This window comes from Schistocerca nitens, chromosome 2 (genome assembly GCF_023898315.1).
Source record: "Schistocerca nitens isolate TAMUIC-IGC-003100 chromosome 2, iqSchNite1.1, whole genome shotgun sequence".
Lineage (NCBI taxonomy): Eukaryota > Metazoa > Arthropoda > Insecta > Orthoptera > Acrididae > Schistocerca > Schistocerca nitens.
In genome coordinates this window covers 140,004,597-140,024,411 of record NC_064615.1, presented here as the reverse complement: position 1 = coordinate 140,024,411, position 19,815 = coordinate 140,004,597, and the positions used below count along the sequence as shown (strand labels likewise).

The window sequence follows — 19,815 nt, the reverse complement described above, 5'->3', positions numbered from 1 at the left end:
AAACATCATTGGCAGAGTTTCATAAAAGCTAAGACTGTGCTTCAATTTTTATAAAAGGGGTCAAACAGTGTGTCAATACACCATGAAACATGTTGTAAATAGCATTCTTTTATAGTGATAGAAGGGTTTAATTTACACCATGAAACATGTTGTAAATAGCATTCTTTTATAGTGATAGAAGGGTTTAATTATTGTTTTTTTTTCCTTCACTGGAGACTTCTTGAACTAGTTAGTATCACTCTTACATTTTTTGGTCAAAACACTACTTCTTGGGTTTACTTCCTTTTGTGATGAAGCACTTGACCAATGCAAAGTTCATGATGTAAAGCAAGCACAAGTCAGATAGTGTCACCTCCAATATTTCCTATGTAAAATCTCGTTACTATAGCTTGAAGAAGTTTTTTAAGCATCCTTTTTAAAACTGATCCTTGCAGATTTTTAAAATGCTAATCATAATTGAAATTTTGAGTTTTACTAAATTTTTCATATATTTGTTCAACGTTTAGTTTTCCGCGGCAGATGGAACTTTTAATTAGAAAGTGATATATTGGATCTGTAAATTGAAGCTGTAAAAAAAGAAAGTGATCGATTAGGCTGGGTGTATATGACCTGGGACAACTAGGAGATCCGGGAAAGACTCGGGATTTTTTTTAGAATTTCCCCGGTTCGGAAATATTGTAGATCTGGGGCAGATCTACAGAGCAGTCTTAAGTTGTCATTGGGAGGTGGGTAGTGTCACAACAACCCGTGTTTACGTTTAGTGATTTTGCTGTTTCCTTTTCGTTTATTGCTCTTACATCAAATGAAAACAAAACTGATTTCTGTGACCAGGAGCTATCAAGTGAATTACATAATTACGAAAGGCTAAAATATGATATTGGTTTCAGATTTTATTTTATTTCCCCTTTCTGACAGTCAAGCATTAATCGCATTGCAGAACAATGAAGTTATTTTTCTAAAGAAAATTGGCTTTTATTAATCTTTTCCACTGAACCAGCCAATTTATTGCCAATTTATTTGAAAGGGAGTGTTTAATTCCACACTATTGGCTAGTTTCAACTGTTCACTGCATTGCAGGTGCATGTTTTCATATTCTAGAACTTATGGCATTATGCCATAATAAAGAACCAAACCTGAGATAATACAGTACTGGTACTCTAAGAATATTTACATACGAATGTGCACTTTAAGCCGAATTACGCATTTTAGTATGGTTCACGAAATTCCCGTGCTCTTTAAGAGTATCCTGTAATGTGTTGTTTCTTTTATGACGTTATGTAAGACGCTTGTTATCTGGCGCTCTCTGGCAACTGCTGAAGCAAACCTATTTCTAACAGGTCGCGGGAAAATATTGCGAATGGTGCTTTGAAAAGTGTTACTTTCAAAGTAAATTTCCTTTTATGCAAGATGAACTATGTGTGAGAATGTACGATGAATTTCGTAAATCACAGAACTTATGACTCTCATTTAAAAATCAACTCTTTGATTATGATGGTTTAGAATAATTTTGAGCCCAGATGATCTGACATTTATGTCGTTCTTAAACATTTTACTGGCACACTTGTGTGATGTATCTTAAAGTGTAACATGCGCTAAAAGGGGCAACATTATATGTGAAAGCTTTTCTTTTCTTGTAGCAACACTACGTATATTAATTTAAACCATGAACATTCCCTATTTGTGTGTTCGCGTTACGTAACAGTGATGATGCTATTGGCTGACTACATCACGTGTCCTATGTTCTGAATATCCGCTGTCATCGGCTGGTGAGATCGTGATGTGAGCTATGACTGGCTTACAAAAGTGCATCCCAATCAAGATTTCAGTGCTTCGGAAAGTAACGTGCGGTGTTTGGAATTCGAATTTATACTTTCGTAATACGAAAATATGCAGTGTACATGTTGCTGCAAGTTAGAAATCTTCCCAAAACATGTTTTGTTCCCTGAGTTTCGTTTTCTAAAGTGCCGTTAAATTCTATGCTGGTGTATGAAACCATAACCATTCAAAAGACTGATAAGTTTTACAGTTCTGAGGAAAAGTATACTCTTACTTAACATGGAAAAGGTGTATTTTCACCCGGGAGGAAATGTACTTTTAACTGGGAAAAATCCGGGAATTGTTTTTCCTCATCCACGTATACACCCTGTTAAGGAATCTTTTATGCTGCTGCAGCTATAAACAAAACAATAATTGATGTGACTTCTAAGTGCTAGTTAATTTGTGTTGAAGCCTCCATACAAAGATTTCTAAGCTCATCACAGTTTTGTGGGCAAATGATAGTTAAGTACAGGGCTATTACAAATGATTGAAGTGATTTCATAAATGCACTGTAGCTCCATTCATTGACATATGGTCACGACACACTACAGAGATGTAGAGAAACTCATAAAGTTTTGTTCGGCTGAAGCCGCACTTCAGGTTTCTGCTGCCAGAGCGCTCGAGAGCGCAGTGAGACAAAATGGCGACAGGAGCAGAGAAAGCGTATGTCGTGCTTGAAATGCACTCACATCAGTCAGTCATAACAGTGCAACGACACTTCAGGACGAAGTTCAACAAAGATCCACCAACTGCTAACTCCATTCGGCGATGGTATGCACAGTTTAAAGCTTCTGGATGCATCTGTAAGGGGAAATCAACGGGTCGGCCTGCAGTGAGCGAAGAAACGGTTGAACGCGTGCGGGCAAGTTTCACGCGTAGCCCGCGGAAATTGGCTCATGCCACAACTGGAGACCGACAGCGCCGACTTCATCTTTCAACAGGATGGTGCTCCACCACACTTCCATCATGATGTTCGGCATTTCTTAAACAGGAGATTGGAAAACTGATGGATCGGTCGTGGTGGAGATCATGATCAGCAATTCATGTCATGGCCTCCATGCTCTCCCAACTTAACCCCATGCGATTTCTTTCTGTGGGGTTATGTGAAAGATTCAGTGTTTAAACCTCCTCTACCAAGAAACGTGCCAGAACTGCGAGCTCGCATCAACGATGCTTTCGAACTCATTGATGGGGACATGCTGCGCCGAGTGTGGGAGGAACTTGATTATCGGCTTGATGTCTGCCGAATCACTAAAGGGGCACATATCGAACATTTGTGAATGCCTAAAAAAACTTATTGAGTTTTTGTATGTGTGTGCAAAGCATTGTGAAAATATCTCAAATAATAAAGTTATTGTAGAGCTGTGAAATCGCTTCAATCATTTGTAATAACCCTGTATATTATGAGTTTGTTGATGAAGTAGTAACTCATTTTGTCATCTTTAATTTTTCCTTCCCAAAACAAAATATAATACCTAGGAGGTGGCACAATGTCAACTATTATTCTTTAAAATACTGTACACCATGTAAATGAATCATTGTTTAATGTTGATTTATTTTTATTATTATTATTAAATCTCGTAGACGTGCATCATTTGTTTTCAGACTGAAAACTATCTTTGGTTCCAACAATTGTGCTTCTATTTATTGTTGCTCACATTTTAATTTATATATTTTGATATTTCTCTGTTGTTCAGTTCGCCTTATTGTTTCTCTCGCAGTGGTTATCGGATTTTCTTTTATCTAGTAGCTTCCTTCAATATGTGTTGACACCTAATGGTTTTGGGTTAATTCCAGGGAAACCTGATACCACAGTATGTCACGATTTAAATTGCAGATACATCTCACTCTTTGCTGTGTGCAGATTTGAGAAAGCCAAAGGTGCTTTACCTCCAATAGAATCACAGCTAATAAAGTTTTGAGTGTTTGTTTAATGTTGAATTAATTTCTTTTTGCCTCCAGTGAAATTTTTGTGTTATGGTCTTCAGTCTAAAGACTGGATTGCACAGCCCCATGCCAGCTGATTACCTTTACCTAACTGTTGCAACTACATCCATTTAAACCTGATTATCTCTCTATAATTTATAATATCCCAGTCCCCTCACTTCCCTCCATTACCTGACTGACAGTGTCTTGCTGTGTCTCACTTAAAGACCCAGAGGATTGCCTGATTTAAATTGACTACACTCCATTACCTTAGGTTTACTTTTGTTCATATTAATCTTGTCTTCTTTATAAACAGTATCCAATGAACTGATTTTCCAAGTCTCTCACTATCTCTGTCAGAATTAAAATGTCATTGACAAACCTCAAAGTTTTTTATTTCTTCTCCCTGATCTTTAATTTCCCCTGCCAAATTTCTCCATAGTTTCCTTCAAAGGTTGCTCGTTGTGCAAATAGAACATCAATTGGGATAGGACCCCGTCTCACTCCCTTTTCATCTGTCATGTCCTTTTCATCTGCCATGTCCTTTTCATTACCGTAGACACTGATGGATGCAATTTGGTTTCTGTTCTGTGCTCCCTGTATGTTACCTCTGGTGGCTTCAAAATTTTGGTGTGTGTATTCTAGTCAAAATTGTCAGAAGCTTTCTCTAAATCTACAAATTCGCTTAATGTAGGTTTGCCTTTATTTAACCTATCTGCTAAGGTAAGCTGTAGGGTCAGTATTGCTTCAAATGTCCTTACATTTCTGAGGCAGCCAAATTGATCTCCAATGTTGTCTTTAAAGTCTTTTAATTTTTCTGTAAATAATTGGTGTAAATATCATGAATTCTCGGTTCAGTAATGTTTGCATCAGCACCTGCCTATTTTGGGTTTGAAATTATTACATTCTCTTTGAAGTCTGAGGACATTTTACCCATCTCATATATCTTGGGTGCCAAGTGGTGTGGTTTTGTCATTGTTTTCCAAAGTATTCTGACAGAATGTCATCTAATCCAAGTTCCTCGTTTCCACTTGATCTTTCAGTGTGCTTTCGTATTTTTCTCTCAGTGTATCTTCTACCTCATCCTCTAATTTTTCTCCGCTATCCATAGTAGTATGTCAAGGGTCCTTATATAGTCCGTGTATTGTTTAGTGCCATTTCTGCTGATTATAATTAAGGAATGGAAATTTAGTAAGTTCTAAGTGCAGTTTTTTCACAAAATGGATCTTTAGTGCTAATGTGTTCTCGTTACTCAGTCGTATATACCTGGACATATGCCTTGTCATGGAGAAGTAATAAAATGCAGGAATAGATTGCTACTTACCATGTAGAGGAGGCACTGAGTCGCAGACAGGCACAGTGGAAAAGACTGTTAATATATTAAAGCTCTCAGGCAGTCTTTCTTTTCCTGTTGGAAATGCACACTTTCACACTAACACAGCTCACACACCATGTCCACTGTTTCAGGCCATTACAGTCCTACAGCAACTGTGATTGACAGATCAGCAACTAGGAAGGGGATAGGTAGGTGGGAATGAAGGTTTAGGACAGAGAGGGTTAGAGGGTTATGGAAACAAAGACATGTTGTAGGGAGAGTTCCCATCTGTGCTATTCAAAAAAATTGGTGTTTGTAGGCAGACTCCAGATGGTAACAGTGATTTAGGTGCAGTTGGGGTAGATGGTGGTTGATGGAGGAGTACTTGAGGTCAGGCAGGGTTCATTGTTGGATTTGGTTCAACTCCGATTGGTGGCGAAAGTGTTTCCCCTATAGGCATTGGGAAGAGAAGAGAGTCTTTAACAAGTTCATAATGATTGAACTAGTGAGTGGTGCCAAAGGTAGTGCCTTTGGAAAGGACAGTGCTCCTACAAGGCTGAGGCTTTTGGAGGACATTTCATGACACTGTTGTGGGTCTGTTTTGTTTCTGGATTTTGAATGGTGATGGGACAGAGTTTCTAAGTGTGTAGTAAATGTTGTGGGTCTGCAAGGCAGGGTTTGGCAACTATAAGGAGAGGTTTGATGGAGACTCTTGTAGATGTTGTGGATACTGGCAGATGTGACCTCTGCCTACAACATATCCTTCACTCCTGCAATGCCCGTGACCCATACATTCACTAGTCCCTGTTCCTACTGACTCATTCCCATCCCTACTCCAGTACTAAACATGTCATCTACCCTGCCGAAACACATGCAAGTCCTTTACCTTCCCTACTTCTCTCTCTTTTCCCTCCCACTCCTAGTGATGTAAAATATCTGGGCATTTATAAGTTGGGGCAAATGCCCAGGAATTTATACATTTTAAAGATTAATTGATAATGGGTACTTATGAAAATGTTTAAACCGATATTTTGTATTGAAAAGGTGATTTGCAACACTGCTTGTGTAGTGGCTGGGTAACCAAGCTGAAAAAGCTGCTTTGAGAGTTAGGGGAGAGCTAGGAGGGGAAATAAATTGGACTGTAAACATAACTTTCTATACATTAAATTAGGTCAAGTCTATTTTCACAGCAGTGCAGTCATCTGGAAGTACATAAGAAAACAGCAAAATATAAAACTATAGTCTGACTCAGATTACTATATCTGACAATGCATTTTGTTATGGATATAATAGAGGGAAACATTCCACGTGGGAAAAATATATCTAAAAACAAAGATGATGTGACTTACCAAACGAAAGCGCTGGCAGGTCGATAGACACACAAACAAACACACAAAATTCAAGCTTTCGCAACCAACGGTTGCTTCATCAGGAAAGAGGGAAGGAGAGGGAAAGACGAAATGATGTGGGTTTTAAGGGAGAGGGTAAGGAGTCATTCCAATCTCGGGAGCGGAAAGACTCACCTTAGGGGGAAAAAAGTACAGGTATACACTCGCGCGCACACACCCATATCCAACCGCACATACACACACAAGCAGACATTTGTAAAGGCAAAAGTTTTGGCAGAGATGTGTACTTCCGCCTCGACTGACATCTCTGCCGAAACTCTTTGTTTGTTTGTGTGTCTATCGACCTGCCAGTGCTTTTGTTTGGTAAGTCATATCATCTTTGTTTTTAGATATAAAGCATTTTGTTAAGTACAGACTGTCACTATGCAGCTGTTCAGGGTAGGTGTGTGTGTGTGTGTGTGTGTGTGTGTGTGTGTGTGTGTGTGTGTGTGTGTGTGTGAGAGGGGGGGGGTGGGGGCATTATAAACAATAAGTAGCTGTCAGCAACACAAGCTCTTCCTTGGTGCTGCAAGTTGGAATGTTAGTAACCTTCTTTCCTTTCTTTCTCAGTGATGAAGGCAATAAATGATATACATTGGGTTAAGTGTAAACATTAACAGTGGAACTTCGATTTTACATTCTCTGATTTTACACTTTTCACGATTCTAAACCATAAATTTATAACCTCTGTGAGAAACCAAAAGATTAATGCTAAAAATCCCTGATTTTACATTTCTTCCTTGTAAGTTTTATCTCTATTCCAAGTTCTTACTTGATGCCTCGCTTGACTTTGTCCTGTTTTCTTCTTATTGACATTTAATGTGACTGAACAAGTTAAAAGTGGTTCAAAAGACAGATGGTTCGCACCACAGGTGATGGTAGAATTAAGGGAATATTTTAGGCCCTTGTGGAGAGGGGAGGTGTGAGAGAGGAAATGCTAATGTAATCCACATTCAGTGTTGCCAGCACAACTTGCAACATTTAGCTTCACTGCGTAGTTACGATACAATTACTGCTGGGTTGCAGCGGTTATGAAATAACAAGACAGCCGACGTGAAGTGTTCGGGACCGAGCCAATACCTTTTTTCGGGTCATAGAACTGGGTCTTATCTTTTTTTCATGTACTGTATTCAGCAGCAGTATCAGTTGTCGGCCTTTTAAATTCAAACACAGAATCTTGAAGAATATGCTTGCTCATAATTGAGGGAGCATCACCCATTTCTGGCTTGTGAACATTTATTGGCTGGCGACTCGTTAAGTCAGCCAATAGCCTGTGCAGCAACCACCTACTGGATGTGTGGAGAGGTGGAGTGGCCCTTCAGCCACTGGAGTGCAAGTAAGGGTGAAAGCATTTGTGAAGTGCTGAAAATATACTGTATATGCAGATGATGTGCTATGACAGATGTCGCACGGAAATAGAACGGGTTTTGCAAAAGCACATTTGAAAGACTTTTGTGTTCAAATGTGAGATGATACAATTGCAACAACTACATACAGTACTCATGTATGTACTTTGCACCATATACTATAGGTCGTAAAGATTGACAGCGGTGATAGAGCGCATGAAACGAAACTGTAGCATCTGAGCTTGCTTTCAAATTTACATTTTACACAGTGTACAGGAATTCACTGAGCCGACTTCTAATAAGCTTGTAACATCAAATGGGGAGGTAGACTTATTTTTTTTTCACCTCTGTTTCTCTCATAAAGTCTGAAATAACACTTTACACCTGATGGTGAGCAGATGTAGTGCTGCTTATAATAAAAGCATTGAACAAAAACATCAATGGTGGGAAAGTATGTCATGAAGAAGATTCCGCATTCATGTTTATGGTTTAACCAATGAGCTGCTGTGGTGTTTTTTGTTTTATTCAACATGTTCATCAATTTTTGCTTTCTTCTGGGTGAACATAAAAAAAAAATGCATGTTTTGAACATATAGTTTGTAGTTGAAGAATGCGAGAAAACAGCTCGATTACCTTGTATCCATACACCAATTTCAATTTTTTTGATGAGTTTTTACTTGCTTTTACACAACTGTTATTTTTTAAGAACTGATGAAATTCATTACCATGAATTATAGTATAAACATTGTATTGTACATTTAATTTCCTTGCTTAAACAGGTTTTATACAAACTATTGGAAAGGACTGTGATTTTTTTTATCATATATGCCATATTGCTCATATTTTTAATGTTTTACCCAATTCTGCATTTTCCTCAAATTTGCATTTTTTGAGTGTGCGGTGCACAAAAACGTAAAATAGGGTTTTTACTGTACTAACTTTCAGCATCAGTAGTATTGTCCCATCCCCCTGAGTTGTGCTTGTGTGAATGTATGTTTTTTTCTGGTACAGGTGGAGGACTTGATCAGAAAGCTTCAACATTTTAGCAGTCTTTTTCAATGTGCCTGTGTGTGACTCAGCACCACTTCTACAAGCTTATTCCATCCAGCACTCTCCATTGTTTGTCTTGGGGAAAGTGTTCCACAAATTCGTGGTCTCTTTGCCAAGCAGTGCTGTTTGGCGTTCAAAGTGCCATGTGTCAAGGTCCCCTCCAGTTGTAGACGCACAGTTGGTGTGATAAGCAGAGTGCATGTAAGATTTGGTATGTATTAGTAAGACATCTTTGTAACGGAGGGAGATAATTTTGGCCTCAAACATAGTAACAAAAATCTAGAGAAGTGAACAGGCAAATGGTCTGCAAAAGTCACATTATGGGGGGGGGGGGGGGGGGGAGTTTTGGTAAAGGGGCACAAAACAATGAGGTCAGTAAGGTATTACTAATGATCTGATAACACAAACTTTCTTCATTTACTTAACTCACCCAATGAACTGCAAGTAGTATTTGTGAGCTCACATTTAATGTTTGAATCTTTATGAAGGACTGGATCAGTTTGTAGAGTATAGTTCATAGAACTGTTTTAGGCTTCGTACAATGATATATCGTTTCACTAGAAGTACAAATTTTTCAATGAATATTACAGAATAGAGAGTGAAAATGAAACTACCCAGATAGTCGTGCTTGTTAAAGTACCACTTCCAGAACGGGAAGGTGCACAGACCCCAGATCGAATCCTCTTGGTGGATTAACAAGGACTGGAGTGCCAGGCAGCCTGGATGTGGTTTTTAGGCTGTTTCCCACATCCCTGTATATTAACATTGGGTTGGCACCCAAGGCCTGTCTCCTTTACTTGATTCACAAAATTTAGAAACCTTTTGCTTGCTTTTATATGAATACCACTATATGTGGTCGGGCTTAACTTATTCTGTCCCTGGGTATAATGGGTTAGTGACAGGTAGGGTCAAATCCATTTACAACCATGTCTACCCTGCACTGTTGCAGTACAAAGGCACAAGGAAGAGGAGTAAAAGTGAACAAGAAATCAAACTGTGTGGGCTGGCACATATAATCCAGCAAGCAGTTGTCTTCAGTTGACAGTGTGTTACACAGTACCTGATACTGGTGGTGGCACTAAGCAAGTTTGCAAGACAGCTTTCCAATAAAGTATTTGGACTCAGACACACACTTTTGCAAGCTCTTCAGGCTAGAAAAAAGTAGTGTCTATATAAGAAGGTATCCTTAATAAGAAGGCCGGCTGTTAAATGTGATGGATAGACAGCAAGTTAAAGATCACATAAAGGACATAATGAAAGCCATTAATCAGTCAAAGTTGAGTGAAGAGCACATGAACATTAAACTGTAAAGAACTTACATTTCATATAAGGCAAAGTCTCCATTGACTTCTGTTTCTTACAAATTTATGCGTCAGTTTTTAAGAGAGATGCAACATGTGTTCTTTCACAGTTCTCATATGTACTCGTGTAGATTAAATGATATTTAAAAACAAAGATGATGTGACTTACCAAATGAAAGCGTTGGCAGGTCGATAGACACACAAACAAACACAAACATGCACACAAAATTCTAGCTTTCGCAACCAACGGTTGCTTCGTCAGGAAAGAGGGAAGGAGAGGGAAAGACGAAAGGATGTGGGTTTTAAGGGAGAGGGTAAGGAGTCATTCCAATCCCGGGAGCGGAAAGACTTACATTAGGGGGAAAAAAGGATGGGTATACACTCGCTCGCTCGCGCGCTCGCGCGCACGCACGCACGCACGCACGCACGCACGCACACACACACACACACACACACACACACACACACACACACACACACACATCCATCCACACATATACAGACACAAGCAGACATATTCAAAGACAAAGAGTTTGGGCAGAGATGTCAGTCGAGGCGGAAATGCAGAGGCAAAGATGTTGTTGAATGACAGGTGAGGTATGAGTGGCGGCAACTTGAAATTAGTGGAGATTGAGGCCTGGTGGGTAACGGGAAGAGAGGATATATTGAAGGGCAAGTTCCCATCTCCGGAGTTTGGATAGGTTGGTGTTAGTGGGAAGTATCCAGATAACCCGGACAGTGTAACACTGTGCCAAGATGTGCTGGCCGTGCACCAAGGCATGTTTAGCCACAGGGTGATCCTCATTACCAACAAACACTGTCTGCCTGTGTCCATTCATGCAAATGGACAGTTTGTTGCTGGTCATTCCCACATAGAATGCGTCACAGTGTAGGCAGGTCAGTTGGTAAATCACGTGGGTGCTTTCACATGTGGCTCTGCCTTTGATCGTGTACGCCTTCCGGGTTACAGGACTGGAGTAGGTGGTGGTGGTGGTGGGAGGGTGCATGGGACAGGTTTTACACCGGGGGTGGTTACAAGGGTAGGAGCCAGAGGGTAGGGAAGGTGGTTTGGGGATTTCATAGGGATGAACTAAGAGGTTACGAAGGTTAGGTGGACGGTGGAAAGACACTCTTGGTGGAGTGGGGAGGATTTCATGAAGGATGGATCTCATTTCAGGGCAGGATTTGAGGAAGTCGTATCCCTGCTGGAGTGTGGTCCAGTCCCGGAAAGTATCCTGTCACAAGTGGGGCACTTTTGTGGTTCTTCTGTGGGAGGTTCTGGGTTTGAGAGGATGAGGAAGTGGCTCTGGTTATTTGCTTCTGTACCAGGTCGGGAGGGTAGTTGCGGGATTTGAAAGCTATTGTCAGGTTGTTGATGTAATGGTTCAGGGATTCCGGACTGGAGCAGATTCGTTTGCCATGAATACCTAGGCTGTAGGGAAGGGACCGTTTGATGTGGAATGGGTGGCAGCTGTCATAATGGAGATACTTTTGCTTGTTGGTGGGTTTGATGTGGACGGACATGTGAAGCTGACCATTGGACAGATGGAGGTCAACATCAAGGAAAGTGGCGTGGGATTTGGAGTAGGACCAGGTGAATCTGATGGAACCAAAGGAGTTGAGGTTGGAGAGGAAATTCTGGAGTTCTTCTTCACTGTGAGTCCAGATCATGAAGATGTCATCAATAAATCTGTACCAAACTTTGGGTTGGCAGGCCTGGGTAACCAAGAAGGTTTCCTCTAAGCGACCCATGAATAGGTTGGCGTACGAGGGGGCCATCCTGGTACCCATGGCTGTTCCCTTTAATTGTTGGTATGTCTGGCCTTCAAAAGTGAAGAAGTTGTGGGTCAGGATGAAGCTGGCTAGGGTAATGAGGAAAGAGGTTTAAGGTAGGGTGGCAGGTGATCGGCGTGAAAGGAAGTGCTCCATCGCAGCGAGGCCCTGGACGTGCGGAATATTTGTTTATAAGGATGTGGCATCAATGGTTACAAGGATGGTTTCCGGGGGTAATAGATTGGGTAAGGATTCCAGGCGTTCGAGAAAGTGGTTGGTGTCTTTGATGAAGGATGGGAGACTGCATGTAATGGGTTGAAGGTGTTGATCTACGTAGGCAGAGATACGTTCTGTGGGGGCTTGGTAACCTGCTACAATGGGGCGGCCGGGATGATTGGGCTTGTGAATTTTAGGAAGAAGGTAGAAGGTAGGGGTGCGGGGTGTCGGTGGGGTCAGGAGGTTGATGGAGTCAGGTGAAAGGTTTTGCAGGGGGCCTAAGGTTCTGAGGACTCCTTGAAGTTCCGCCTGGACATCGGGAATGGGATTACCTTGGCAAACTTTGTATGTGGTGTTGTCTGAAAGCTGACGCAGTCCCTCAGCCACATACTCCCGACGATCAAGTACCACGGTCGTGGAACCCTTGTCCGCCGGAAGAATGACGATGGATCGGTCAGCCTTCAGATATTTAGTTTTCAGACCTGAGGTGAGAAGGACACATCAACTGCAGCTGTAGTTGAACAGGAGATTCATCATAAAAATTACAAATATGCAATGGATTTAATGTGTATTGATTCAGTCAGGTCAAAACTCCCCAGTTGTGTAAATACTGTTATATTTATTGATATACAGCAAGTATTATCTGTTCCAACATTAACACATTCCAGTATATATTACAGCAGGCAGCTAAGTCACTACAGTTTTGAGTATTCATGTCAGCTGCTTTTATGGTATGTGTGATAAGTCTTGTTGCACAAGATAGTTTAGATTGCTTCATTTATATTCAAAATCTATAAGGTTTGAAATGAGAGAATGCAAGTTTTTGGTGGTTGGATGCAGTTGACAGATTTTGCAGTTACAGGGAAATAGAGTTATGCATGGCCTTTGTTCTGAGAGATTTGCACAAGTGTGTTGAGTCTGTTAAAGCTATGAACACATACTGATGTGTAAACTGACTTCTCTGATTTTAAAGATGTCAATGCAAGCATGTAAGACCTACGGTATGAGCAAAGTGTATCAAACTTATCTGTCTCAGATAACTATGAAAACTTATTACTCTACAAGAGAAGAATGGAAAAATGTCATTTCTTTCAAAAGAGAAGACTGGCTGATGTATGCTGAGTTGTGTTTCATCTGAAAGACCAGCTGTATCTGTCACTTGCAAAACACACACCTGTAGACATTGTTGCTATTTCTTCCTCACTGGCACAGAGTTCTACAGTAATATTTGCAACATGTTATCTGGAAAATGGAGTTGTATAAGAAACAGAAGTCAGTAATTTTTACCTTCTCCTGTTAAAAAAATAATATAGCGGAATAGTTTTTGTTTTATTGCAGTTATTGTTAAAACATTGCTGCTGTGATTCTATACTTGTATTATCACAAATCGCATTGCTTTGGTATTAATTGCAGAAACAAAAACTTTATTGGCACCTGAAACCAGTCATTTCTTGGTAGGGAACCTAGAATGTTCTAATGAATTATTTATTTTCTGGTTTCTCATAATTTTTTATGGTGGTGAGATGCACAGCATAATTGTATGATAGAAGACTTCAGATTTTTGGATATGAATAAGTTATGTACAAAAGACATACTGCCTTTGGTTCACTGTGCTAAGTTTAAATTTCACACTTACAACATTTGATATTTCTACTCCACATTTTTACTATCGTGATATTTGTAGGATTACAACTATCTTGAACTAAAATTTTCCAGGCATGCTGCTCTTATGGCTCTTTCAGCTGTGGGTGAAGGTTGCCATAAACAGATGGAGAATCTTCTACCACAAATAATGGAAGGTGTGCTCAACTTTCTTCGGGATCCTGTAAGTATGATGTCAATTACCCTTTCTGTACATGAAATTTAGAAACAGTCACAGCTTTGTCCTAGTGTCATAAAAGGTTTCCATGAATCTGCTACCCTTGCATATTAAAATCTAGGTCGGACAGATTATACATAATAATAACTCTTTAAACTTAATTTTAAACAGCATAATATTAATGTTACTGTCTCTGCACCTAAATCTACACCGTGCAAGCCAGTTTACATTGTGATGTGGACAATTATTGCAGGTATCGTAATCATTTCTCCCATCCTGTTCAATTTGCATATGCACATAGGAAGAATTACTCTTGGTAGAACTCCATATGAGATCAAATTTCCATATTTTGCAATTGTGATCATTTTATGAGAATTTTAACTTTAAATCTATCAGTGCTGCACAATACTTTCCATGTAGTGTTAGCCACTGGGGTAATTTTTGAGGCTAATGAATTAAGTTGTTGGATTTTCTCATATGTTTGTGATTGTACCTTGTATTCTTTTAGACTTGTATGTAGAAATTGAGTTTCTGATTATTCCCTTCAAATTTTTTGAAAATGTGTGGGATTAGTATTCCTTTACCTTGTTTACATTAATGTTTTGTACACCTCCCTAGCTGAGGGGCCAGCGTGTTTATCATGCAGGGGCACAGGTTCGATTCCTTTATGGTTTGGGCCTTTTTCCATTAGGGAGCTGGGTGTTGTATTGTCCTCATCATTTCAACAACACACAAGTTGTTCAGTGTGGCCTCACCTGAAAAGACTTGCCACTTGTCAGCATAACTCCTCCAGGTGGGGTCTCCCTGCCATCAATGCTGTACTTTCATTTCATTAATGTTATGTTTTTAATTGCATTCACATGTCTTCTTTTACAATTGTGATAAAGCCACATATTCTGTCAAAACCTGAATTAGGTTTTTACTGCTAAAGTCTCCACACTCTTAAATTTTGGGTTGCAAGTCTTTGGATTTCTTTTCAAAGTTTAAACTTTTTTAACTTTTTGGAATGTCGGTAACACGCAAACTTCCTTTTTGGGCTGCTTTTGCAGAGTGGTTTAGTTTTCCTGATTTTGGGATTGAAATATGTTTTCTTCACTCTTCAGTGTCTCCTCTATAGGTAGTATTTCTTTACTTCTTCACCCAACTACCATATGCAGTAGTTGCTCTGTAATACTGCCAAGAAAATGGATTGGGTGTGTATGCAGTAGTTGATTTACAAAGTGTGTGCTCTATCCTGGTCTGGTTGAGTAATGTTATAAAGCCACTGTGAATAATGAACCTTACTGAGGTGGGTGGCTTAAGTGCTTCAATAATACAAATTGCTCTATTGTAGAGTGAGAGGTATCTGTAGAGAGGTCAGACAAAGCTGTGATTAATGAAGAGGGCAGCAGACTCTTCAGTTTTTACAGGGCAACCTTCTGGATGGTTGATGTGGCCTTTTGACATTTACCCAGGATGCTCCTGCTACGCTGGCACTGCAAATAGCTGAATGCAATGAGTATCTGTAACTGTTACTTTACCCGAGGTTATGCAGCTGTACTATATGGCTTAATGTGTGATGGCATCCTTTTGAGTAAAATATTCTGGAGGTAAAATAGTTCCCCATTTGAATCTCCAATTGAGGATTACTGAGCAGAATGTAGCCACCAAGAAAAATAAGAGTTCTGTGTGTCAGAATGCGGATTGTTCCATTCCATAATCCTCCAACCGCAAGCAATGTTGTGATTTTTCTGTATAAAATATATCAATTTTATTCAATAATTAGGATAGTTACAAGGGGTGTCTTGAAGAAATGTAAGAAGAAACCAAAAACTAAATATCAAGAATAACTTCATTTTCTTCGTTTCAAATTTTAAAAATATTTCCCTGATGTTGGAATTTTTTTGGAATAAAATAATTGCATTGAATAGAGGCTGATCAGGAAAATACCGGTACTGAAATACTTTCTTCTAACATATCTTCTGCTGTTTCAGCATTGTCTCATAATAAGAAAGTTGCTTGGTTAGCACTGTCAAGGCCATTCTTTCTATCATTATAGCCATGTATCAACTGAGGTTCCGTTATTTCACCACCTTTTTGTTTCCGTTATTTCACCACCTTTTTGTTTCCGTTATTTCATCACCTTTTTGTTTCTGTTATTTCATCACCTTTTTGTTTCTGTTATTTCATCACCTTTTTGTTTCCGTTATTTCATCACCTTTTTGTTTCCGTTATTTCATCACCTTTTTGTTTCCGTTATTTCATCACCTTTTTGTTTCCGTTATTTCATCACCTTTTTGTTTCCGTTATTTCATCACCTTTTTGTTTCCGTTATATATGATAGTGCAATTTTTTTCATTTGAGCACCATGACTTTATCTCTTTGGAATGCCCCGATCTCCCTTTTGTTAAGTTTTGTGGCTACTAGCATGGTTGTTAGATCATTTTTACTTGCTCAAAGAGTTCCCTTGATACCTGTTTTGTGTTGTACCAAATAATCTTGCTGTTTGTTCCCCATCTCCCACTTAGACCAACCAACCGAATGATCGATAATTTCAGGTGATGTGTAGAAATGGTTACACGGTAGCCTTTGTGTAATAGAGAATCCATGAGATGTAAAACAGTTTTGGTAGATGTATTACTCCTTAATGCTCATACAACTATGGTGTACTGTCTTTGCCAATGAAAAAAAAATTCTTTATGTAAATTGATTAAGAGTCACATAGAACAAATTATTTTATGTCAGAGCGAGGTCTTTTCCTTCGTAAATATTGTTACCAGCTGAGCCTTCCTTTCAACAACTACTAAAACAACATAAAGCTTTCATCCAAACTAGCCTTTCTTTCCAGAACAAAAGCTGATCTGAACTTGTTTTGTAAATATTCAATAACTTTTTACGCTTTTCGTAACATGGGTTATTTTCCTAGTTGAAAGAAGTTATCTGAAAAGTACCATTATTTCACAATCAATCTGAATCTTGTCTCATGGCATGACTGAAAAAACTCAGAATACAAATTGTTTCGTTTGTGGTTCAGTGCCATTCTTGTCTAGGTAAACAGACTACACTTTGTAATAACAAAGAAAGCTATGAAAACTTTCCCTCCTTTTTCTCCAACATCCTTCCATTTCTTTGTCTTTTATTGTTTGAACTGCGAGTTTTCCTGGTATGCATACTTTTTGGTTTTAGTTGTTATAATATGAATCAACATATTGTCAAAAAATATTTCAGACTACTCAAGTAATGCAGCACTTGTCTCTTTTATTTTTATTCCTGGGTTTGAAGTAAAAGGGAAAGCTGGTGAAAAAGAAGGAAAGTTACATACATCAGTTTCATTCGACACACAGCAAATTTTACCAGAATATATTGACATACTGAGAAATAAAGTACCATTATTGGTCTGTAATTAAAAATATTTACAATCTGATTTGTTTTTTAGATAGAAAAACAATCAGTTAAAATATGTTGGTTTTTACTTGTGGTAATTTCTGCTTGGTTTTTTGTCTACATCAGGAAACACTTTCTGCTAGCACACCTTTGATTTCTTCCTTCATTAGACACTGTTATTTGTGGTCTAATTTGTCAATGCTTTGCAGAACTATGCGTTGCAGAACTATGCATTCTTTATGTTTTACACAGTGCTCTTTTTCATATATCACTGTTATAAAAAAAAAGTGTGCTGCTTCACAGAAAAGTGTACTGCATAAAACATGGTGCAAAGCAGTGAACAGTAAGGTTCCAAGTATCGGTGTGTAATGAAGAAAGAAACCAAAAATGTGCTAGCAGGTGGTGTCCCCTGTCGTAGGCGAAAAATCAAGCAGCAATTACTGCAGGTAAAAACCAACAATTTATCAATGAACTATTTTTTTATCTAGAAAACAAAGATATTTATAATCTGATTTAATTACAAACCACTGGTGATGCTTACTTCAAGAAAGCAACATGCATCTGGTAAGAAAAACACACATTTTCTTGTAGTTGTGAAGACAAAACAAAAATACTTTCAGGTATTGTAAAGCAACTATGTGTAATGTGACTACACAAATGAAGAATGTTGTGATCTTTTCCGCTATTAAGGTTTCACAGCTGAGTAATATTTGAGGAAATAATTTCAACATAATAACTGCATTACTGTGTCATTTGTGGTTTCAGATGATAGTGTCCATTTTCAAGTGACATCCAGTATTTGCAAATAGTAACATTAGTTGTACAGCAAATGAAGCAGTATAATGCAATTTGACGATTGTTGTTTAGTGAAAAATGACGTATTTTTCTTGCTGCTGAGATGTAAGTTACATAATATTGATGTTAATTGTTAGCAACAGTTTGTTGCTTACAACTTCATGGTGTCTCGCGCATATTTTAAAAAGCAATCAGACAGGTCATAATTTGTTGATTTCCATTGTCCATGATGCTTGAGAATGTATAAAATTCAACTCCTGATGTCAAAGAGCAACAGAAAATATTTGATAGGAAAACAGTGAATTTCTGTGTATAAATAGCCTAGAAATTGTATCCATGCCCTCGGGAATTGTACGGAAAAGCTGAATGCACTCGTGCACACAGCTGGAGGGTTAATTGGGTAGGTACGTTAAAGAAGTAAAAAGGTGTAACTGTTAGGTTGAAGTTAAATATAGCGGTAGTAAAATAAGGAAAGGAATAGGTTACTAGTCACTGTAAAGCCACACAGAGTTTGACAGGAACAATGAGAAGTCAGTTACACATTTAGCTTTTGGCTAAAGCCAACTTCAGAAGATAAAACACACACATTCACACAAGCAAGCACACGTAAAGCACACGACTGCCATTTCCTGCAGCTCGGATCGGAATGCAGCTGTCATGTTGAGCGGCAGTCTGGTATGAGGCAGGGAAGAGGGAGACAAAGCAGGGTACGGGGGGTGGTGGTGGTGGTGGTGGTGGTGGTGGTATATGTATAGTGCTGTCTGGAAGAGCGTGCATTGACTGAACGAAGACATGGGGAAACTGCTAGGTGCAGCATGGGGGGGAGGGGGGACGAGAACAGCTGGGCAGGGGAAAGATGGCTGGCTACATTAGCAGAGGGCAGCACACATACACAGACAGCAGAGACAATGGGCTCTCACCTGTGTGCTCTAACAGAAGCCCATGGCATGGGCAACGTAACAAATGTTCATCATTTGGTTCTCTTATGCGTGACAGTGATCAGATCTTTGAACTTATTCTATATCCAAATGGTACATTTCCAGACATGAGTTCCTTATCAGACTGTATCTACTCTAGTTCAATTCTTTTATCTTGGCGGTGCTGCGTTGCCAGTTGTACGCGCCAAGAGATGCGGCGCCATAGTATAGTTCCCAAACTTACGTTTGGGGGGAACGCGCAGTTTATGAAGTAAAGCCACCACAGCTGCATTAATCCTTTCGCTGCTACACAGACGTGCTCCCCGCATTCCACGCTGTGCGTGATTTTGTCATCACTGCACTGTTCGCCTGTGCAGACACACGTGCTCTGACACACTTATAATTCGATTTCACAAAAACTATTGGGCCCAAAAATTTGATTTTTACACATCTTCTTGACTGATACCTTCCCCCCATAAATGACTCAATTTTGTTTCGATGTTCAACCCAGTTATTGTGCAGCATTAGATGTTGTAAACCATTGCACGTATGGTCGATTTTAGTAGCCACTAGAAATTTCAAAAAATTACGTTCAAACGACTAAATTCATGAAGTAACCATTACGCTAACGCAGCTCGTCATTCAATAGATCTCCCGGAGGACTTTATAATATCACGCAAAATACCGACAAACACTGTTGGTATGACTATGAATTACTCACGTTTCGTCGCAGTACAATAGGGAATAAACATTGCTGCTGTTCTTTATTGCGAAAAAGCAGTTAGTGA

At 39.3% G+C, this 19,815-nt stretch overlaps 1 protein-coding gene across 1 annotated transcript in view; it reads left to right on the top strand.

Annotated features, from left to right (window-relative positions):
- Positions 1-19,815, top strand: part of LOC126235840 (importin-5) — a 186,237-nt gene that overhangs the window by 59,238 nt on the left and 107,184 nt on the right. The window contains exon 9 of the mRNA XM_049944703.1: positions 13,850-13,958. Within this exon, the coding sequence (XP_049800660.1) occupies positions 13,850-13,958 (109 nt within the window). The remainder of the gene's footprint in view (positions 1-13,849; positions 13,959-19,815) is intronic.